At 39.6% G+C, this 24,351-nt stretch overlaps 1 protein-coding gene across 1 annotated transcript; it reads left to right on the forward strand.

Moving 5' to 3' along the window:
• Nucleotides 1–4,144: 4,144 nt before the first annotated feature.
• LOC134492314 (low affinity immunoglobulin epsilon Fc receptor-like) lies at nucleotides 4,145–24,132 on the forward strand. Its single transcript, XM_063296490.1, has 9 exons — nucleotides 4,145–4,284; nucleotides 7,642–7,764; nucleotides 9,562–9,624; nucleotides 13,378–13,431; nucleotides 14,155–14,217; nucleotides 16,621–16,710; nucleotides 17,795–17,946; nucleotides 19,337–19,443; nucleotides 23,171–24,132. The coding sequence occupies exons 1-9, from the start codon at nucleotides 4,203–4,205 to the stop codon at nucleotides 23,307–23,309; spliced, it is 873 nt and encodes a 290-aa protein (XP_063152560.1). The 5' UTR covers nucleotides 4,145–4,202; the 3' UTR covers nucleotides 23,310–24,132.
• The last annotated feature ends 219 nt before the right edge of the window (nucleotides 24,133–24,351 follow it).

A 24,351-nucleotide genomic window follows, 5' to 3' on the forward strand; every position in this document is an offset into this window, starting at 1 on the left:
AGCATACAGGACTTGGGGGGATGACACAACCCAAGGTGGGGGGGGCGCTGACCGGCGCGGGCTATTTAAACCCCGTACCGGCGCGCTCCCCTCACTCTCAGCTTTTTCTAGCTATGCACTATGCTGAAATAAACCAGAACCTAATCTTCCCTAATTTAGTGTCTGTGTTTTACTCAGTAGTAGGCAGCGCATGACACTTCATTAGTTTCATAACCTCTTTCTTCTGAAATTCTCCAACAGCCATGACACACATGCTGCAAGATCTTGTTGACATGGGAGGAGGAGTTGCACTGTCTGTTAATTATATCCATTCCTGCTTAAAAATTAAAATAAAAGACCTTAGCAATGTTATAAAGAACATCCAGGTTATAATAAATGGAACAGCAAATGACTTTGCCCACTATTATTAAGCCAACCATGGAGAAGATGTGGATGATGCTGTCCAAAGCTACTGCAGATTTTTGAAAGGGACTTGAAGAACAGTGATGGGAAGCTTCAATTATCCTGAAATCTCTGGGGAGATAAACTCTACCAAGCATGGTCTTTTCAAAAGATTACTGACATTTTTTTCTGGTAACATTCTTCTTCAGAGGTGGAGGAAGTCTCCAAAGCATCAGCTAACCTTGAGCTGTCAGTATAAATCAATAGGGAAGAATGATGGCCTTTCCCTATGGGCAAGCATGACCCAGCTGACAGCTGATGACTGGGGATGGGGAAAGGCTGTGCAGTGAAGTGAAGTGGCAGAGAGAGAACCACCTGTCACTCTCCAAGTAGTTCACTCCAGGAGACAGGTGTGATTCTGCTTCCTCTCTAAATTTTTGCAAGATGATTTCTGAACCTCTCTCAGGAGCACGGCATGACTATGTGTCTGGGCTCTTCACCTGCTAACTACAGAATGGAGATGTTTCAACAACCATATTTAGAGGATGTGAATGGACAATGCTGCCTTTAAGTTACCCATCCCACCACAGAGACAGCCTATATTTGCCTATTCCACTTCTAAAATTTGGTCTTTTTCATTTTCTTCTGGTACAAGCAAAAGAAGCAGGGAGGGGGAGAGAGAATTGGGGAAGTGGGTCTTCTGGTTGGCAGTCTGCTTAGCACCAAGAAGATGCACTTCCTTTCATGATGTACCACATGGAAGTGGCAGGAATTAGCTGTTCATCCACTACTCCTTTTTTAATATAAGAATTTTATTAAGTTTCAAGCAAAGATAAAAGCTACAGAAAAACAAACAAACAAAAAAAGGAAAAAAGGAAAAGGAAAAAAGAAAAAAGAAAAAACTAAAAAAGTGTGGAAACAGAAGAGAAAAATTTTCAAAGTTACAAAAAGAGGCGACTTCTGACTTTTAACAGCAAGGATATACAAAAATTTCCATAATCAATTCCTTAATCTATATTAAACCAAAATCACATTATTTCTATAAATCATTCCACTGGCACATTATAAAGATCACTAAATACAGTTGCTCCCTCCCCTTATATTAAATACACACACACACACACACACCTCCTAATCAACTTCTCCCCAAAGATAACATTTATTTAATGTCCTTCCTACTACTATTCTATACATTCCTGTCTACTATAATAAAAATCAAACTAAAAAACATATACATTGTCTGCCACTATACTTGACAATACAACAATTTTAATAATCTTAATTATTTTAAACCCAAAACCAGACATTTTTTATTATACCTTACTAATCTTAATCCAAATTGTTAAAGATAAATGAAGCCAGCCAAACCCTAATCCAGATAAATATTTTTAAACCCTTATCTCACTTCAAAATAAGCCAGAGTATTTACATGTCCCCACAATGAACACAGAGCTTTTTTCTTTAAAAAATCGAACAGCCCAACTGCCCCCCTCAAAAACTCTGACTTCTCTTCAGGAGACCTCCCATACATAATGACCCCTTCTTTTCTATGGTGTTCCATCAGAAGATCAGTTTCACTTATGGCTTGCAACTCAATCTCTCCCTTTAATTTCTTCAACTTGACTATCTGATCTTCATCCAGCATTTCAATAGACGTCAAAGAGACATTTCTGTCATTAAATTCCTCAATTTCATCCATGACATCCCCAACCAGATGACACATTTTAGAACTCATATTTTCCACAATGTCCTGAATGCCTTGCATAAAAACTTGGTAGGAACCAGAAAGAATCTGTTTAAAATCTTGGTGGAAGTCAGAGAAAGTCTGTTTAAAATCCTCCATGTCTCAAGCAGTAGATTATGGCGCCCCCTAGGAGCTTAACCAGCAAAAGTCAAAGATATGAAGGAATTTTGGAATGTGTTTACAAAAGCGAGAGTGAGATAAGCAGACAGTTCCCCAGGGAAAGTAAAAGCAGAAAACTGAAAGTTCAAAACAGCCGATTCAATGTGTAGGAAAATGCTAATATCTTCAAATTTAGTACAAAATAATAACAGGGAGACAATTATTTACTCTCAATCCTCCTTAATATTTGGAGGGAAAACAAAGTCCAAAACTTAAAAAGAATTAAAAAAAAATTAATCCCCAAAATAATGATAAACACCAAGAGAGCCCGCTTCTCCTTGCTGTACAAAGCCTCTCTTAGGGTATGCGTACGTAAAAGAAATATAAATTGGGTGATTTAGAAATGGTCTTAGTGTCCCTTTAAGGCTACAGTGTGGCTTGGAAATGGTGACGTCCCAGCCTCCCGGCTGCTCTTACCAGTCGAGCACGAACACTGTTTGCGATGTTCTGGCTGCAAGCAGTCATACAGAGGAGAGATGGGGTGATTCCAGATGTTTTCCTTTTTCCAGAAAAACACTCCTGGGCTTCAGGAGAAACCTGCCTGAGCCCAAAAAAGCTGCTGTGTTGTCAGTTCTGCCTGCTGAGCCTGTGGGCACAGCTGTTTAGTCCACCATGTCCCCACTGGAAGTCCCACTACTCCTGTCCAGTAAAGGTGGTCGGGGATTTGTTCTTCAAGGTGCCAGGAGAACTGGCATTGAAGGAGCTGTTCTCCTCTACAGGTAGTTCTCGCTTACTGACTGCCTTGTTCAGTGACTGTTTGAAGTTGTGACGGTGCTGTCCCTCAGTCACATGATTGCCATTACAATCAGTATATAGTATCCTGTGCCTGACTTGTTTTTCTTTTTTCCCCTCTTTGCAGAGCAGAGAGATTGGGGAGGAAGGGATTACAAAAGAGTAAGCAGGCATACAGTGGGGAATACACTTTGAAAGCAATGAGCTGGCACCGGCAGCTGTGAGTGCATTACACAAACTGCTCAGTGTATCCCCATTGTGCCTGCTTACTCTCTTGTAATCCCTTCGTCTCCAATGAATATAAATATAAACATTAATTCTCTTCTTGCTCATTATCCCAGCACCACTGGGATGAGCATTCCAAAGGGCGGGGGAGTAGGGAAAAGGAAAGCACAGTTGTGGTCATGTGATTTCCCACTTAGTGACCACTTCATTTAGTGACAGAGTTGCCGGTCCCATTTGTGGTCACTAAACAAGGACTACCTGTACTTCTTTGCCCCTGAGAAGTAAGTGGTAGAGAAGCAGGGAAGAACAACTCCTTTGGTGTCAGGTTTCTAATCCCACAGACTGGAAACTCCACTCCATGTGATTGGAGGACAACAGAAGTTCCACAGACCTTCTGCTATTAGTAACTATCACCAAAGGAGGCTTTCCCCACTCTCCATGTCTCATGTGAACAGAACCCATATTCTGCTTCATTGCCAAGGCAGAAAAGGGGTCAGAAATCCAGGCAGCAGATTTTTATGCTGGCATATTTTCTTCCTGGCTCCTGAGCAGCTGAAAAGCACTTTAATGCTGCCACATGGAGGAGCCCATAATTCCCGGAAAAGTCTGATGCCGCTGAAATAGTTTTGGACTAGTCATGGATAGCACTGGTGGTTTGAAGGGTGCCCAGATCCATGTGCTAGTTCTGACATGCACAGAGCAGGCTCTTTAGTACTAGTATTCAAGCAATGCTGGATGTCATACTCCAATACAGCCCTTAGGATGGCTTGTTGACCAGCGCATTAGGATGACAGATGGATTTTCAGAGGAAGGTTTCTCAGAACTTCAGTGTGGAAGTCCTAAGCTGAAAAGAGGAAGAGTGGCTACACGTGCTCATTTCCTTTTCCTCAGAAAAGGCTTGGGAGAACTTTAGACTATATTAAACAGCTGAAAGTCCCACAGCTTCCAGAGACTGAGAAGTATGGCATCACAGGGTATCTATAAGAGGTGTGAAGAACCTGAGAAATACGAGAAGAAACCAAGCATGATATTAGAAAGAGCAGGTAAATGCCAGCTCCAGCTGGATTCAGAAATTTTGACCTTTGCCTCCGGGGGGAGGGTTTCGAGAAAAACGGCTGCTTTCAGAGCCAAATGGAGAGGAACTTAGAATGGCAGCTCAAACTCCCGCTAGCTACAAGATTCTGTTCATGAAACTGATTGTCAGTTGGGTTAAACTCCACAACTTGTTCAGTAATATGAAGGTCACAATTCTTATACTGACAGTACAGTATCTGACAAGAAGCCTCCCTGGGCACGCTGGGACTTATGGATGATTGCACATGTGCAAAATCGTACTATAAATGAAAAAAAAAATTGCAAAGGCAAATGCTGTGGGAGATGTGGAGAAAGAGAATGCCCTCTCCATTTTCACTTATTTCCAAACGTTTAAAAATTCCATCCAGTTGAGGATCGCATGGTTTTGCATACCAGAAGACTCCAGTTTAGTGTCCAGCATATTCAGGTGTGTGGGGAGGACCCTCTGTCTTGAGCCCTGAGAGGATCAGCAGTCAGTCAGTCTAGCCAACATTGAGCTAGACAGGTCAATGGTCTGACTTGATATAAGGCACCATCCCATAGTCCTAACCTACACTTGAAGACAAAGCCCAATCTCTATGAATTTATGTTCCAATTTTTGAACTGCATTTCCAGAAGCAAGGTGATTGCAACCAACCTTTCTTAAACGTTTTTCTGAGGTGTTCCCTTCATTGGATGTGTTCAAGCAGACAGCCATCTCTCTGGAACGGTTTAATTCATGCTCCTGTACTGGAAAGAGGATGGAGTTGATGACCTCAGTGGACTCTTCTAGTTTTGTAATTCTATGAAATAAGATATCTAAGTTTATTCTTATGAAGTATGCATAAATAATGTGAATTTCCTCTAACTGGTTTTTGGTTCAGTGTGTTATGCAAACCCACATGGTTGTAGTTCATTCAATTAACCATGATTAAACAACCATGGCTTATTTACTATTCAGGTCAGTATTCTGTAGGGTTTGAACCTGAGTTTCCCTCAGGAAAAAACCAGTTATCACACCTACAGAAGGTAACTGGCCAAATAATCACCCTTTTCTCCTTTTTGATGTGCTGCTTCTGAACTCTGCACTGGTAAGGTAGATCAAGGTAAGTTCTGGACCTACCTATAGCTTTGGGGGCAATGGCAAAGGCTGCCTGCAGGGTAACCATACCTGCCAATCTGAATTGGCTGTACCTGCTAGGCTAGAATCAAATAGTCTGACCCCATTCTATTCATTCATGTGCTTCTGTTCTACAACAGCATCTTGGGCCTGAAGCCATGTGCTCTTTGTTGTGCAATGGCTCAGAGGACAATGGGTTCCTTCCCTTTCCCTGGGTCACACCAGGGACAGCTGCTTCCTGCTTTCATCAGCCTGTGACTAACTGGCCACAACCTCTTTTGCTGGATCAGCAAGATTCAAAATGGTTCAGAACACAAGGCATTCACATGCGTTCTGGGACTGAGAGAAGATGGCCAGCTCTAATTCATGTACATTAAGAATTCTTATCAGCTTCATAACAGTTTATTTACAGCAGTTTCCCCAAAGGAATCCTAGGAATTGTTATGGTTGATGGGGTTAAAAATGGCCTACTAGCTATCATCTTACTGTCTTCTTGCTGAGAAGCAGCTCAGAAATCTTCTTTGTATTACTGAGATGGGAGCAGATGTCACAATTTCCCTCTAAAATTAGAAAGATCAGATGAGGAAAAGAGCCTGATGTGATACTTGAGAGATCAAAGAATTAGTCAATATTTTCCTTGCCAATTTTATCTCACAGATCACTAGTTTGATACACAGATAGGACTGATTTCTTAAAATGCTCCAGGCATTTCTAACAGCTTTAGCTAAAAAAATATTTTTACTGGTATTTAAGTATATTTATATTGGATTGATTTTATATTGTATCATTTTTATTGACTGTTATTTATTATCTGTAACCTGCCCAGAATGGTTGTGTACGAGTTGGGTGGCAAAGAAATTTGATAAATAAATAAATAAATAAATAAATAAATAAATAAATTCAAAACATAACACCAGAGGTACAGAATGCAAATGATGTTGTTTTTAAAGGATTCATGGGAAAACCAGCACTTTCTTAACAGACATTCAGAACTTCTTTTGATCAATTATTTATTTATTTATTTAATTAATTAATTTTTATCCCGCCTTTATTATTTTTATAAATAACTCAAGGTGGTGAACATGCCTAATACTCCCTCCTCCTCCTATTTTCCCCACAACAAGAACAACCCTGTAAGGTGGGTTGGGCTGAGAGAGAGTGACTGGCCCAGGGTCACCCAGCCGGCTTTCTAGTCCCCTAAGGTGGGACTAGAACTCACAGACTCCTGGTTTCTAGCCCATTGCCTTAACCACGAGACCAAACTGGCTCAATACTTGAATAATATTGATGGGGGAGTGTGACTGTTGATGGGAGTGATGGGAGCTGACAGATTGTTATAGTATAAACACTCCTAGCTTGCCTGGCCCCAAATTTCATTTCCCAGGGTTCTGATAAGAGAGACTCTGAGTGCAAGATAGAGAGTGACAAAAGCTCCTTTGTAACATAGAAATGATCTCTAGGTTCAGATGGGCAATTGGAATGTACCTAATGCACACTGAGCTGAAACAGATGAGTGCCTCCCTGTAAACTACAGAATACACATCCAGCGGTGTTCATTGCAGGTAAAGAAAATTTTAAAGAACTGTTCTGTAGCTGACTCCCCAGTCAAAAGCATGATATTCTGAAATAAAACTATTTACCGTAGAAGTTATTGATGGAGTAAATTATTTCTGATCCTGTTTGAAAACATGAGCAATGGGCTTTCTAGACAGAGAGCCTCAGAAGACGTTGTCTTGGACAGAGGTAGATATTGTACTAGGATCCGTATCTTATGGCTATAAAATGGCATTCTGCTTTAGAGGATTACCAGGAAAATATTAAACGCTTGGTGCATTCAAGGTGGTGAGTTACCAATGCTGCAGTAAGCTGTGGTTAAATAGTAATTTTCTTATTATGTTTAGGAACATTTGCTCTGATGTGTTGTGTTCCATTTCAAAGATAGTTAATTCTTCCCTGTGCACATCCTCATCTCTTTCATAGTCCGGTTCATGTACGTGATGAAGAAATAGCCTAATTACTATAAAAGCTTATGGCATATAGGTAACCAGCTATATGAGAGCATGTTTTGCCGCCACAGAAAAAAGCTAATACAAATATTATGTCAGAATGGATGGGATTTTAGCTAGTGTGTGGGACTCTCTGCTTTTTTCCCCATGGTATTAATAATTGGCTTCTTATCCTAGTTTCACCACTGTAGGTTTCACAGAACACATTTTTTTGTCCACAGGTAGTTTCCTGCCACAATGTTGCCGATGCGGTTCAGAGGGAATATCCATACCCCCCATTTACCTTGTGAACATTGCATCATTTTTGCTGTGGATCATCACTGTTGCCGTTATGATTTCAAAATGTATGGTTTCTGAGTCGAAAGCTGGCTCATTTACCTCCATTCTAAAACAGCAGATCTTGGATGTGGAGGGAAGAGAGAGAAAGGGAAGGTGGAATAGACTGGAACAGTGTTTCACAACCTCGGCAACTTGAAGATGTGTGGACTTCAACTCCCAGAATTCCCCAGCCAGCCTTGTTGGTCTTCATCTTCAAGCTGCCAAGGTTGAGAAGCACTGGGTTAGAATCTAGTGCCTTACAAATAAGTAAAATACTATATTTATGTCTTATATTGTATTTGATATTTATTTATGTTTATGATATTTTAATGCTTTTATCACTATTGTAAACTGCCCAGAGTCCCTCCTTTGGGGGAGATAGGCGGTGGCAAAATTTAATTAATAAATAAATAAATAAATAAATAAATTTTTTAAAAAAATATTGCCCATCAGATGTGTTAAGTCTGCATTTCCCACAATTCCCCCCAACTTGGGGAATTCTGGGAGGTAAGAGGGGCCATTTTAAAAAATATTTTCTAGATCAGAAACAAGGCATCCCAATCATGTTTTCAATTATGTGTGCATTTGAAAATCATTTGTTTTTAGCGAATCTACTCGCTAAATATATTGACTGAAAACTATTACTCAGTTTTATGCAAGATGAAGCTACTTTATCACTGATATATTTGCACAGATACTGTCAACAATTGCCATCATCTCTGGTTATTGGCCATCCTGGCTGGGGCTGATTGGATGGATGGACCCCAATAAAATAGCCGACTTCTGATCCAATATAATTTGTGTTTGATGAAGTGTGGGGAGGAATCTTTACTCTTCGTGGCTGCTGATCTCAATGACCTGACTGGTAAAATAGGAAATAATTCGGGGGTTTTGCTCAGGTCCCAATACAGCCTCTTGATTACGGACATTCTGTTCCTGTCATGAGAGATTTTCCCAAGTTGAACACTGCACATGAAAGTCTTCACTTAGAACCTCAGGCCTGGTGGCCAGTCACCATCCCTTATCACACTTTTTTCTAAAGACCGTGAAACACCTTCACACCCAAAGCTAGCCTAGCTAACTATTTGTTAGAGAGGCTACCAGCCACTCTGAGTGCTTTTTCATTAGAAAATTTGGATAAAATTATATTAAATAAAAACATTGTCCTTTTCTCAGTGAGCCTCATGTCTTCCTCCATAGATGTTAATTACTCCTTGACACCTCAGGTTCTTTCTAGCTGTCACTCAGATCTCTTTTGCTTGTCACCCTTTCATCTTTGCTTTACCTCTTGCTCTTCCTAGTTGTAGAAGAAATCCCCCACCCCCAGCCCCATGCAAGCACAAGACAAAGAGGACCTTAAATGAAGACTAGGAAATGCCAGTACTTGAACTGGAGACGTTTGCTCAATAGTTGTACCTTTTTATTAGAACAATCTTTGTGTAAGACAGTGGACTGAGACTGTGCAGTATTGATTTATCCCTTAAGAAGACAATCATTTGAAACATGTCAAAAACGTATACTGTTTTCTGTTACAGGTTTGAGATCACTCCTCTTTAGCTTTCATAGGAAGCCACACTCTATTGTTGCATGCTGAGAAGGCTGTCCATCTCTCAAAGTGAAATTCAAACTAATTCATTTCAAGGGTGATTAGTCTTTGCCTGACTTAACATGACACACTAGACAGTAATGTAGTTGGTCTGGCTTACTGAGTAGTGTAAACCCAGCTATTGTAAATTATAAAGCATAATTTGTGACTTAGTGTGCAATTATTGCGCTAACCTGGATTAGTGCAATGTCTGAATTCAGTCTTTCTATTGTTTCAGATTCTGAGATGTCCAAGAAACTAGAAGATCTACGCTTGAATCAAACTTTGCTGAGAATAAATGGTAATAATTCCATTTTGTTGCTCCAAATTGTTAATTATTTCTATTGTGATTTCTATCTCAGTTACAAAAATCAGATTTTACAGGAACAGTAATTCACATGGAGGGAAACCAGTGCTGATTGTAGGCTGAGGCTTAATGCACAAGCAGATAATTTCAATAAATATCAGATGGGAATGGCTAAAAGCATGAGAAGGGATAGGAGATAAGAGAGTACTAAATATATAATTATTTCAGTTGCTCTTGGTTTGAAACCTCTATTTTCAGTTGCCTTATGTTTGAAATTGGTGTTTTCTACAACCATTTGGTTTTTTAAAATTTACTTTATCCACACAAACATTGTGTTATCATGGCACAATTGCCAAATTTCCAATATGTCCAAATGTTACACATAACAATAAAACAGACACTCTAGTAAACAGTTGTTAGCAATGCCCCCTGACTTTTTCGAAACTGCAGATATTAAAATATTGTTTAAATGTACTTTCATGTACCCATCTTGGTCTGTTTATAACTGAAAGAAGTAGCATGTGTGAAACAGCCAACACAAGGAAAAGATAAATGCCAGGGCTTTTGTGTTGTCAATATATTTAACTTCAGATCCAGTGTTTATTAGCTGACATTCAGCTGTGGCAAATCACTGTAGGCTATAAATGCATATGCGAATCATGGAGAACTTTAGCTACTGATTTTTTTAATATGTACAAAAAGCAGTTTTGAAGGTTTATCTTAGCCCCTTCCCAAACCCTTGGTTTTCTCTATAATGCTTTCTTGCAAAATGGTTACTTTTAGCTCAAAGCATTCCAAACATCATCCCTTTTGGTAGGTTTCTGTGAAAAGAAAGGGCCAGAGAAGGATGAGTGGGAATGGCATAGATGCATCTGGGTCTGCAATATCAAGATTTAGCCCTAAGAAAATGATTATTCTGAAATAATCGCTGAAATATTAGTACTGAGCCATTAATCAAGAGGGGATCTACTTGATAGATTATTGCATGATAAAGGGTAGCAAAAAGGGCAGACTGCTGGCATCCCTTTGGAGGGCCTGGATGTTCCCCAAAATAGGCAGGGGTCAAAGTGTTGCCTTTGGGAAGGCATTCTTTTCCTTTGGGAGAATGAAGGAGTGAAATAAGTACTGTCAGCCTTGCAATGCTTACGTGTTTTACCCCTTAAAACTTTTGAACTTCCCCTGCTCCAGCCTACTTTTGAAGTCTGTTCCCCAATATGCTAAGCAAGACTTAGTGCCATCCTCAAACATACAAAAGCAATATACCCCTGTTTTATAGCCTGGTTCACACAACATGCTAAGCCATAATGTGATTTGCTTGATTTTGCTTTTCATACTATTTAAACCTAGCCATTACATCATGGTGTAATGGGATACACTTGCACCTAAATGTACAAGAATGTGGTGGACTGGTCTTCCTGCCTCCCATGGAGGGTCTCTAGATCTTCCACCCACAATCCACTTGTACTGACCCACAAATGCTGGGGAGAAGCTACTCAGTAAATGCTTCAACTGTCCACTGTCTTACAGAGAGAGTCGGATCTTGCACTGGTTTACTCAGCTTGAGGAAAGTGGCAAATTTCCTGCCTTTGCTTCCATCCTGTTCTGTAGCTTAACTGAATGAGGAGACATATGTGCTAAAGTTAAGATGCTTTTAGAATGAGTGGGCTGATTCAGTAAGATATGCATGTTTCTACTGTGTATATCAAGGTTAAGGAACTAAATGGGAGTTGAAAGCTAAAAAGAGAAAAGGAAATAAAAATTAACATCTGCAGGGTTAGTTCAGTGGCAGCTACTCCTCCAACCAAGAACACACACGTTGAACAAAAAAAAAAAGAACCAAGAGTAACAAAGGCAACCCAACCCAAATAATTTTCTATCAAACAACATCAACATTCAAAATTAGCTTCCCCTAATTCCTGGACTGCAGGAGTCCAGGCTTGGAACTATCTGGGAAAAGATGGAGCTGCTCTTTGTAAAAGCTCATGTGAAAGAGAGAACCTGGCCCACTCCTGACTGGTTGCTCCCAGTTTTATCTTCCCCAACTCTGATGTTCTTTGCCAGCTATCTGAATTAATTTGAACACTCTGTATGGCTACCCGTCTCACAGTAGTGATTCTAGGTGGTGAACCGAGGATTAAAACTGAAAGGCAGTCCAATGCAATCTAAAAACATTCCATACAGCATTCACTATCAGTAAAGAAACAGCCACCAAACCAGTCATCCGGCAGGGCTTGCTAACATTGCCCAAGTGCTCCAGGGAGTGCCTTCAGTGCCTGGTAAAAGGCTGACAGGATTGGGCTGCCCAGTGCTCTGAGTGGGTGGTTGTTCCACAGGGCAGGCACAGCCACAGAAGGCTCAGCAGGACTGGCTGGTTAGATGTTACTGACCAATCCAGCTGAAGTTTTCCTTAACTTTTTTTGTGTCTGAACCTCTTCGGATGAGAATTTTCCCCATTTACTACTCATGTCTTCTGACTTAGCATGTTGGCCGAACCCAGCTAATTGTCATTTACTGTAGTCTATAAAGCACAGATAAACAAACCATAGTTTAGCATGATCCCATTCTATATGTAACTACTTGAAGGCATTTTCTATTTTTGCCATAAGCAGGACAAGGCTATAATTTTGTGAGGATCTCTCTGATCTCTAGTGCTTTTCATGAGGCAAAGAAGGAAAAAAAATAATAAACTACAAGTTAATGTAAATAAGGATGAACTACAGGACATTTAGTTTGTGAAGCAGCTTAAAACAGCCATGGGAAGTGTTGGCTATCGCCATAGCTAACCAGTCATATTCACATGTGCAGAAATGTTCTGCAAGCAGCTGCAAAAGTAGACTTGCATGAAAGAGGAAGGAGATGAATGGACAGTCCTTAGGGAAAATGTTTTTGCTATGCTGCAGATTAAATCACCATCAAGTTCACCAAAAAAATAAAAAAATAAAAAAGTATAATACAGCTGGTTTTGCTGTAGGCAGAACATATATTTGAAGTTACTTCAGGTAGTTTTCCACAACCTGAGTGCCTTCAAGATATATAGATTTCAACAGCCAGAATTCCCCAGCCAGCATGGTGATTGCTAAGAATTCTAAGTTGATTCTACAGATCTGGAGGGTGCTCATCTCAGGGAAGGCTATCTTAAGACAGCCAACAGAGTTTTATAATGATAATATTAACAACTGAAAGGCAGCATTTCACAAAGCATTCGTATATTTTCTCACTGCATGGTAGGATATATTGACCAGATACTAATGATCCTCATTTTGATGAGTTTGGAAAGTGGACATTTCTGATTTTGAATTCATTGAGACACTGTACTCACACTACTCATACAAGCTAACAGTGAATTATGTTGGGATTTCTAGAAAAAGCTAGCTTTTCTGTGTATCCAGCCTATTCCTCTTTCATGAGTTTGTTAGGCCTGAACCAAGATCTCCCCAGATAGGATTGCCTTTACTGAGAAACAATATTCCACAAGGATTCAATTTCTTGTTTTGATAAATAATTATCACCCTTATTACAAACTACTTCATACCTCTAAAGAAGCTCTAGGTCCCTTAGGAAAGTTTCCCAGATGAGTTGGGACTATAAATTCGTAGAGTTCCCAGCCAGAAAGCTAAACCTGGCCCTGGATTGGTTTAAGGTAAGATAACAGTCTTAGAATTACCAGTCAATCCATGTACACGACTTGACTGCTAAAACATTAAACTTTGCACCAGGTCCCTCTGGCTAATCTTCTGTCTTTTCTAGGTCTCAACACTGAGAAGCAGTTGCAGGAGTTTCACTCCAACCATTCTGCCTATGGTAGGCATCAACTAAATCTTGAGTCTGATACTCCAATTGATGTTCCTCATTTCCTCTTTCCTTCCTTGTTCCAAGCATCTTTGAGTTGTTTACTTTTTTTCCTCAACTCTCACAAAATGTTGTTATGGCTGCTGGGCAACCATATTTTGTTAAGTTGGTTGCAGAGGTGTCTAGGGGGCCAGTCAAAAAGCCAAGATGATGGCTGTGACCATACGATCAAAGGCACACGGCCAACATCTTGACGTTTTTGTCTCCCTCACCTGGTGGATGCCTTGGCTGATTGTCTGCTATCAGTAGAAAATGATTAATGTCCAATTGAATAAATGAATAAAGCATTTTGCCAGTGGGAGCTCATGCTCGCTTAAGATGGAGGTGTGTTTGTTTTCTGCTTTTGTGAGTGGGAAATTGGCTTATCGGTAAGGTCTGAGACCAGTACTCTTCAAGGATAGGTAAGAGGGAGAATAAAAAGCAATTCATAGTTTTAAACTTGGGGCACAGAGAAAACTGTTGCTCTGAGGAATTTGAAGCAGAATTTACAATTGTGCTGCTTATTACAGAAGCGTGCTTCCACTGTGGTCTTGACATTTAATTTTAAATTGAATCACTGTAAGCTAAATGCTGTAGCACCTCCTGTTTCTTCCTGCTTAGGGAAACATGGAGATCTTAACAGCAACTTTTCTCCTTAAGCAGCAATTACAGTTAACTCTGCCTTTTTTTTTCCAGAATCAGTGCTAAATAACAACCTGCAAAATCTGAAAGCTTATCACAATAGCACAAAAAAGGATGGTAAGTGATCTTTATAGGCAGATATGGGCTTGCTTCTGGTGAGAAAGAAGATAAGAAGGTGGGTAGGTAGGCCTGCTAATAGGGAATTTCATGAATAGGATTTACTTTGGATTGTTCCAGACTGAAAAATGTGAGTCATTCCCTACAACATCAGTATAGGTTCCTAACTCCTGTTCATTGTATCTCTATTGCCTTTCTTTCTGGAGGACTCTTTTGACAACTTTCCCTATCAAGGATGATCTTATGTTAAAGGGGCATCTGCCTTGGGTGACTGATTTTGCAAGGACAGACATCAGTATCAACAGTCCACTAATTCCCCTCCCTGTCCGCTTGTATTAGAAAGCAGCTGTGTGAGTCTTCCCTGTACTTGTGTGTATTCTAAGGAAATGTTCTAACAAACCATTTTGGCCAAATATAAGGACTCATATTCTGATAATCAAATAAGAAATTAATGGCATCATCAGCAAAATAGGATTTTTTCCTTGGCAACATATAGGTTTTCCAGGTCAGTAAGAAAGTAAATATGGAAAAATAAATAAAGGGAAAGCACTCATGGAATTCAAAGGATGGAATAAATTGGTCAAAATATGTTAATTTTTCTAGGGTTTTTTTAAATAGTTATGGAACTGTTTTTATTTAAAATGGCCACAGATTATCAAACTTTCAATATCAACACTGTTTTAAGAATGTAAAGGAAGCATAAATGAGTTAGCAACTCAATAAACAAGAAACTGTTCATTGTTAAATGCCTCCTAGATGTACTGAGATTAGAGTATCCACAATGCTGTACTGGCTGAAAGTCCAAGAACTTTGTTTATGACACATCTGGAAAAGACCAAATTGAGGAAGGCTGGATTACTGTCACCAGCATATACTGTGAATTTAAGGGACAAAATAGTAATTTTTTTCCTGCCTTCCATGCCTACATATATACATCCAAGCATGCTGAAAATGGCATGATAAGAAAAATAGAAAACTAAGACCATTTTTCTTGATATCCCAGTGTTGATAAGAGGAATTGTGTGCAAAGCAACAAGATTATTCAGTATCTAGATCAGGAGTTCTCTAACTTTGTGGTGCTGTAATCCCCTAAAATAAGAAATGAATCTGTGTGACTCCCACATAAATAAAACTAACCAATTCAAAATATATGTACTACTGTTAGTAATTAATTTTTAATCTATATATCAGGTAAAACAATGATAAAATCTTGCACATTCATAATTTTTTTTCACAGAAAATAAACATAAAACTTTCTTAGTTTTGCATAATTCCTGAAATTTGTGGAGTAGGGTTGGGACAACCACTCTAATTTCTCATTACACATTTATTTTGGATTTATACAGTATTTGCTCTTTGTTGCTGCAATGGTAAAAAATAAAAATAAAATTTTAAAAAATCCTGACTTGGCTGCTGGGTTGTCCGGTCAGGGCAGGAGTGAATTCTGACAGTGATCCAGCTTTGAATGTTCGTGCTGCTAGGTTTGGGTGCCCAAAGATGGTGCTGGGTGAGAACTCGCTCTGGGCTTTGTTTTGATAAGTTCTGTCAGAAATCCATCTTTGCATTAAGCTGCACTCTGAGCTTAACTTTCCACTTCGCTTAACTGTTATTCTGGTAAAGCAGGAACAAGTTCTGACAGCAATCCTGATTTGGGTGTACAAACCAGGTTTGGTGTCAGAATTCATTCCAAGGCATGGCAGAGCAGGAACAAGCATTGACAGAGGACACTCAGTTTTGTAATACAGTACCATTTGCAGGTATAAATGTATTAGCAATTACTGTATTCTAATATAAAAAGAAATACAGTGTATTTCTCTATAATAGGGAAGCAGATAGGCTGCAGTTTACTGTATGTATCAACTTATTCAATCAGCTGTCCAGGAACTGACCATTACAGGTCAATCATAAGACTCATCCCATCTCTTCCAGTGGCTCTTGATATTTAAAGCACCTTCAAATCAAAGAGGTCTTCAAATAGAGGGTTCTTCAAAGAGAGTAAATCTTTGTAAGCAGCTTCAGAATGTGAGTGACTGTCTGCAAGATGGAAAATTTCTCCAGCCATACATTGCCTGTCATCAAAATCTGGGTGACAGGAAGAATAGTTTTAGGTTTATATTCTCTTTAGTGTGCCATTTTCCATGTGCCATTTATATGTATATGTGTGAATATAAGGGAAATTTGGTTTTCTTTCTTTGATTTCTCCTCTGCATTAATACATCAATGGCCAGCCTTCTCCAATTGGCTGCCCTCCAGATGTCTTGGGATTGAAACTCTTCGACTTCCTCATCAATAGGACATTTTGGGTATTAGAGTCTCAACACATCTGAAAGGCACAGATTAGGAAAAGTTGTATTAGATTGTTCCATTCCCATGTAACTTTTCCCTCTAAATTTGTACTTCTAGTGATCAATAGAATGGATCAGATGGAAATTAAAAGTGGAAAGAATTTGGAGGAGATCTTTAAATTAATGGATGCAATCCATAAGATTAACGGTAAGATACAATTCCTCTGCCCCTCAATTCATAAGATGTTACTCCTTCAGAGTTAGCACTCATTCTTGTCGTAATGGAGGCTGTGCTAAAGAAAGCTGGGGTGTAAACACAAAGGATTGTGTTTGGTACTAGGCTACTGATTTTTGAATTAAATGATATGAGTGCATATGAAAGTTCTCCTACAAGTTACACTTTTGAACTGTAGCCCAATTTTACCACACTCTTATCACCAAAGCATAGGTCACAGTGCCATGTATTGTTATGCATTTTCTCTGATTGGCCATTCAAACAGGATAGATACAAATTAATATATTTGGTTCTGGGCTGTGATCAGGGCCTCAGTCAACTATCCATCAGAACCTCAAGGGAAAAAAAGACAAGTCCCCTCTGGGACCTCCCAAGTTCCACTAGTCATCTGGGGTGGACCAATCTAACAGTTTCCCACCGGCCACATGGCGGGAGCAGCACTGGCAAGCCAAAAAGTGATGAGAAAATGCTCTGATTGTGGCAAAGGACTGGTGGTGATGTCCTCCACTCCCAGATTGCAACTGCCCTGAGACACAAACCAGGTCTAATATATGGCCCCCAGTATGTGTGTCAGGCTCTCGATGACTTAGGTCAGGTCCATGGTTGCCTTAGTGGCTGTGAACTCCTGGACTGTCCCACACGCCATGCCACCTGGGGGCAGATTGAAGCCCCCAAGAACGATTAGCCTCAGAGACTCCGCTGCCAGTCTGGCAACAGAATTTAGCAGTTTGGGCAGGGAGGTTGCTGAGCAACAGGGAGGCCAATATAGCGACCGGAAATTAAACTGGTCCCTGGAGCCCAATGTCAACCAGGAAGTCTCATACCTGATTATCTGCAGAGCAGAACTTCTGAAAGCCATTAAGGTTTTTTTAAAATGGCAAATATTATAGTTTTTGCCAGTCAGGACAGGTTTCATTATCAAGATTGTATAGACTGTTTGGATTCACAGACTGGACCAAATAATTGCAAGTGTTGGCAATATCGCTGATAATGACTAAAAGCAACTCTAGAATCTGTGATTATCTGTCTGCTTTAAATATCTACAATTGTTTTATAGCTTCAGGCTGCCAGTTATGTCCAGAAGGTTGGCTGCTGAACAGAGGACAATGCTACTATTTTGAGATGATGAGTAAACACTGGTCTTTTGCGAAGAAGTCATGTGAGGATCATGGAGGCTCCATGGTTGTCATTAATGATAGGGATGAGCAGGTAATAGGCTGCTCTTGTTTAATAATCAAGCATTTCCCACTTCTTAAACTTAATCCACACACATTCCCTCAAGGAGCACTTTTGTGGGAAGGAAATTTCAATTCTTGAGAATTGAACAGTGGTCCATGTTAGCTCTAATTATGAAGCTCATTGCAGTTGTTATTAGAGGGAATGAAGAAGGAGAAGGGAAAACCTTGCAGGGGCCACCTCCTTCAGTGGAGAACAACTGTCGGAAGTTTCCTTCATATCTGCAAAGATGGTGGATAGGGACGTGAAGCTCAGGAACAGGACTCCATATCTATATGCTGATTTTGAGCTGTTGTTCCTTTGGGAGGGAGCTAGTTTTAGTCTACCAAGAGGGAGACTGTTGGGAGGACGGCTACTGGTCTTTTGTCTTGGCTGTGAGGAGACACCCTGAACTGCTTCTCTAGGGCAAGGTACAAAATGGTCCCTTCCCATCCCTGCTCACAGTCAGTATTAATATGCTGTTAATGAAAGTAAATGATATGCAGCTCCCCCTTACAGGATACATTTTTGTGGTTCCATGGAAAGATGGTGAACCCATTCCCAAATTCATCTTTCTTTCCTACATTACTATTTTATTATATTATGATATAAAGTCCCAAGCCCTGCAAAGGCAAGTAAAATATATAGTGTACATATATTTTGTTACATACATGACAATAGAAGGTATCACTGGAGGTACTTCTCCAGTGCCCCAACTACTTTAGGTGGACCATCCTTTTCGTATGCCTCTAGATGACAGGGAACCATTTGGTTGTAAATGATGCAGGACAGCAAGTCATGAGTCATTATAAACTTCCGTGTAAGCTTCTCAGCTAAGGTAACTGACCATACTCTGAGCTACTCCTCACAACCCAGTTAAAGTGCTCTCTATCTATCCTTAAGTTGGCAAAGAACTAGACAAATACTTATTTGTATTTATTTTTGCCATTATCAATTCCTACATTGCTTCTTTATCCTGTGTTTGGGCTTGGGTCAAATGACAGTGTCTGGATTTCAGTTGTACGGGGTATATTAAACACAGCTATTGGTTAACCTCTCCAACTTCTCTGCCCTTTCCATTTCTCGATGTCACCAGATGACAAGAAACATTGCTGTGATTGGTACATGTGTTTGAGAGAACACTAGACCCATCTTTCAAAACTCACTCCCTTTATATGTGCCCGAACAAAGGGGGTAGACAGTTTTAAATGGTTAAATTTATGTTTCTGGTTGCATATGCCAGACTGCAGACCAGCTGATCTGCAGGTTTGCACATCTGGCTGGCCAGTTTTGAAAGACGGATAGACGTGTTGCAAGATGTAGCAATTGGTCTATCCCATACGGTATATTATAGCTGAAATATTTAAACTGCCTTATATTTCAGAGGTTTCTTCAATTACATCTAAAAGGCAAGGAGTTTTGGATTGGTCTAAATGACATGAAAACTGAAAGCAAGTTTATCTGGATCGACAATACTCCTCTGACATATATGTAAGTCTCTGTTAAATTTCTCTCTCTCTCCCTCTTTCTCTTTTTGCTCATTTGTTTATAAATACTAGGGAATTTCCAAACGAGACTTTTAAACTATGATTTTGCAATCATCCTGCCTCTTTCAATGTACTTTTATCTGTCTACAGATGTCACCATCAACTTCTTCAAACAATCAGCCTGACCACGTGTTCCCTTTGCTGCTTCTATTTCCTTTTCTCATCGTAAAATTGGTTAAAGAGAGAAAAGTGGATAGCTGAATAATGCATTAGATTGGTAGTGCTAACTAGCTGTCCAGTTAAACATTGAATAGGCAAACTTAGTTGTATATTGGACAATGTCAAATTTCACAGGCAGAAAATGATAGTTCAGGTGACCGAAAATGAGACTAGAAAGTTTATAGATTTAAACCTACCTATTAACATCTCCTCCAGAGGCCCTGCTGCCTGTGGATGAGTAACAATAAGGGATAGGGACACTTTGGTGGCCCAGTACCCCAACCTTTACTTCTACATAGATATCGTGGGCTAGAGCTCCCCATAAACAATGAAAGATATATTTCTTCACTCAAAGTATAGTTAAACTCTGGGATTGACTACCACAAGATGTAACAATGATTGGTAACTTGGATAGCAGTCAAAGAGAATTCATCAGCTAACAATCACTAGTGGTCATGCTATCTATATTCTACCTCCTTGGTTCCAAGTGAAGGCCAAGTGTCTCTTGGTTCTAGTTCTTGGGAATACGATGTGCTACTCATTTTTCCTTGGAGCTTCCAGTTAGACCCCAAGGAAAAGCAGGATGCTGGTCTAAATACTTCTCTGGTCTAGTTCAGCACTACTTTGCTTATGTGTTCCCTTAGCTAATTTAAAACAAAATCAAACAAAGCTAAATGAAAAGCTGCAATCCTGCATTACTTTCAGGCCAGTTCATTAGTGAAGTGGATATTCAGCTAAGATATATTAGAAACTAATCACTTCAATGTTACGGCTCCTGCTTTTGTAGAAGCCAGATGAGATATCAATAGTGGGCCAGTCCAAGGCCCTGTTGGCCACTGAAAAAGTAAGGCTTGTCCCCTCAGCCCTTAAACTCTCTCTATCTCTCTCTTCTACCATCTACCATCTATTATTATTTTTCCATTCAATTACAATGATTATTTTATTATTAGCTAGAACATCTTCCATACACTGATATTGAGTAGGTTTGGGGGCTGTATATATTTAGCAGCTTGTCCTACTAGCCTTTGCTGTAGTGTTTTTTATTTATTTATTTTCCTTACTTATCTGGGTGTGGTTAATGGGTCTGGGATAAGGGAGGATTGCCCTTTCTTCAACCTTTGGTGGTTCTTTTTGAGTAATTTATAGATGTGGTTGGCCAGGTTTATTTCTGTGCCTCTTGGTGGCTAATTTGTCAGAATGTCGAACTTCTAGGAATTCTCTTGCATTTTAACTTTTCTTGGTCAAAAATGTGCATAGGTTCTCACTTGAAATTGTGGTTCAACTTGCCTATGTATTGAGAAATTAAGGCATTTTCATCATGCCTTCTGACTTCCAACTGATGTTTGAAGATGAATCCTGCTGATCTTCTGCCTGTTTGTCCTTTGCTGTGGTTTTTTTCAGTCCTTCCATGGTATATTGTAAAGGTCTCCTGTTTGATCTTCTTTGACTGTTGAGTCTGATTAAAATACTTTGGAGATATTTGTTGGCTTGCATGCTACAGAAAAGCCTAAGGCTTGTAGTAACCAGTTGATAGTTTCCAAAGTGTTTTTGATCTATGGAAATGTTATCCTTTCATTGGTTTTGACACTTGTCCTGTGCTTGGTTGTGTGGATAGACACTTTTTAATCAAATAGGGTGGAAGATTGCATTGCATTGGTAAATGTTATATAGTCAGTCTATTTCGGCCTTCTGAGTTCTGGGTTCCTGGAAAGTGTTTTTGCTCATCTGAACAGGGTTCTTACAAAGCTTCCTTTGTGTGCCACAAGTTTGCTGAAATAGTTGAATATTTGGTTAGGGTGGATCTCTTTGCACTGCACTTGGGTTTGCAGTTTGTCATTGTTTTCTCTGCTGATGAGAATGTCCAGGAAAGTCTTTATTGTTCTCTTCTCTTGTGAGTTTGGTTCTGTCAAAAGTCTTGTTAATTGTCTCATGTGTGTTCTACAGTTGTTCTTTTTCATTATGACAAAAGTGTCAGCTATATAATAGACCCATATTTTGGGTTATATGTGTGGAAGTACTGTTCCTTCTAGGCACTGCATCACTGTCTCTGAATCCTGAGATGGTGACCCCATGACTATTCCTCTGATTTGTTTGTATACCTGTCCATCAGGCTGGAACTGGTGAGGCAAAGGTCTCTAAGTTCCATAAGTCTGCTTTTTCAGTTTTTGTATTATGTTTAGTGTGTTGTGTAGGAGTACTCTAATTGATTCTTCTGCTAGTTTAGGTTCTATATATTTGAACAGTGCAGTGAAATCAAAACTATCATTTCATTTTCCTCAAGTGTTAGATCTCTGATTCACTTGTGGTGAATTGATGGAATATTCATTTCCATTTATGAGTTTCTTGGCAAGTTTTTTTTTTTAGCTAAATCGCATGTTGGGGTTCCTGGTAGCAATACAATTGGACAGAGTGATCTGTCAGGTTTGTGTATTTTAGGGCAGCCATGGGAGGACTGGTCTGCAGCTTTTACCTACCACTGTGTTTTCTTTCATGATTTGTCCTTTTTTGAGTAGATCATTGAGAGCTTTGTTGATTTGGTTGTCTAAATGCTGTTTGGGGTTTGTATCTAAGAGATTGTAAGTTTCCTTGTCATTCAACAGTTCTTTTGCTTTTGGGATGTACTGTGCGTCCGTGATAACTGTTGTTCATCCTCTGTCTGCTGGAAAGATTGTGACGGTTGGGTGTTTTAGTGTTTTTTAGGGCCTCTCTTTCTTCTACCTTCTACCTACCTATTTCTCTGTGTTTGGTCATTAGTATATAATTATCTTCATCATAGAGAAAATCTGTCTATGTGGTTGCTAGGAGTTGAAAATGACTTAATGGCACATTAAAAAAATAATAAAATGAATTATCTAGTATTATTTATTTATTTATATTTATTTACTGTCCCACCTTTATTATTTTTATAAATAACTCAAGGTGGCGAACATATCTAATACTCCCTCCTCCTCCTATTCTCATTTCCTTGGTAGACATAGGTTAGTTCAGTTGTTTTGTGTCATGTTTACCACCCATTCTGGTTCAGTGTTGTCTTTTCTTGTTGCACGTAGCTTCAGCACTTTGATTGTCAGTTTTGTTTTCCTTTTTTCAGCTTGTTTTTGTGAGGTGATTTTGATGATGGTCGTTAGTGTCTCTATGCATCTGGTTTGTGCTAGTTTAATTCACTGATAATGTGTTGATATTTATGCGTCTAAGGTGCTATCCACTATCATCTGATGTGCCATTTTCTGGCTCTTTGTTTGGTTGTTTCCATCCTGCTGCAAGTTCATTGAAGACCTGTATCTTACTCTGTTAGGTAGGACCTGCTGTCTTAGGCACTCATGCAGAAAAAATAGCTGCTCTTTGGTGGAAGTGTGCCTGCACGCTCATCTCTCCCACTTATGTGCTTTCTGAAGCATTTTATGGCCACACGTTGTTGCAATAGTGGAGAACCTATGTAGCTCAGGGCTGAGTTGTTGGATTCTTGGTGCTCGCTAATTAATTTTGCCATTTATATAAATTTCCAACTGCAGCCACTGGTATCCACGAGAACCCAACAATGGTGGAAAAGGGGAAGACTGTGTAGTGATGACCGCTTCAGGCTTTTGGCAAGATCGTGAATGTGGAGGCAATGCGGATGGCTGGATTTGTGAAAAGCCCTGGAATTGCTAACTGTATCCAATAAGAGCAAGATTCAACATTCAGCACTCCTCACATCATGTATTATTTTGAGCTTTGTTATTTTTATTCTATGTTACTGATTTACTGTGTTTTACTTTACTGAGGACTATCAGTATATGGTACAGTATAGCTGTTTTATTAAATAATAAAGCGCATAACACATTAGAAAGGTATGTCCCAAATCTAGCTATAATATCGAACACCAAATTTCAGAAACCAACAGTAATCCACAAAATTCATTAAGTCATCTTAATGAGAAAAAAACTATTATTCTCAGGCTGTTTTGGATTTTCCTTGGTAAATTAAATAACAGTGAGAGTTAACCAGTTCACCTTCAGGTATGCCTATTGCTTTATCATTTGAATGGTATGAAAGCAATGAAGCAGGTTTGACAATAGATAGCAATGATAGTATTCTGGGAATAATATAACATTTCAGTGTTTCTGGTTTTAACCTTTGCTGCAGTAGTTCCAAAAAGCTTATCCAGTATGGACTGGAAAGGGCTTTTCAGACTCTTCTATTCCTTCTTGGACCCCAGATGCAAAATTAATGAATTGGCTGTTAATTGCCTCTAGAATAGATCTCTTAAGTGTCCCAGCATCAGTTCCTATACTGAACATACATGTATGTTTATTTCATCACTAGTTTCTTCTCATTTACTAAAAGAAAAACATTTCTGCCCCAGCTCCCATCTTCCATGGGAAAAGAAATTTACATCAAGGTATTTGTTAAAGAAAATGGGAGATAGTTCATCAACTATTATTGAGTTATCTGAGGGACTGCCTCTTCTTGATTATATCATCCCAGCCCATTAGATCCGGCAGAGAGGGCATGCTGCAGATACCATCTGCCAGGGACTTACATTTGATGGGTCCCAGGTGACAGGCCTTCTCTGCCATGGTGCCCGCCTTATGAAGCATTCTCCCCCCCCCCAAATATTCAATTAGCTCCATCCCTTTTGACGTTTTGGAAGTCCCTCAAGACCTGGTTATACCATGAGCACTGGGAGTCCCAGGGAGGCGGCGATCTGTTG

The sequence above is a fragment of the Candoia aspera genome, chromosome 2 (assembly GCF_035149785.1).
Source record: "Candoia aspera isolate rCanAsp1 chromosome 2, rCanAsp1.hap2, whole genome shotgun sequence".
Classification (NCBI taxonomy): domain Eukaryota; kingdom Metazoa; phylum Chordata; class Lepidosauria; order Squamata; family Boidae; genus Candoia; species Candoia aspera.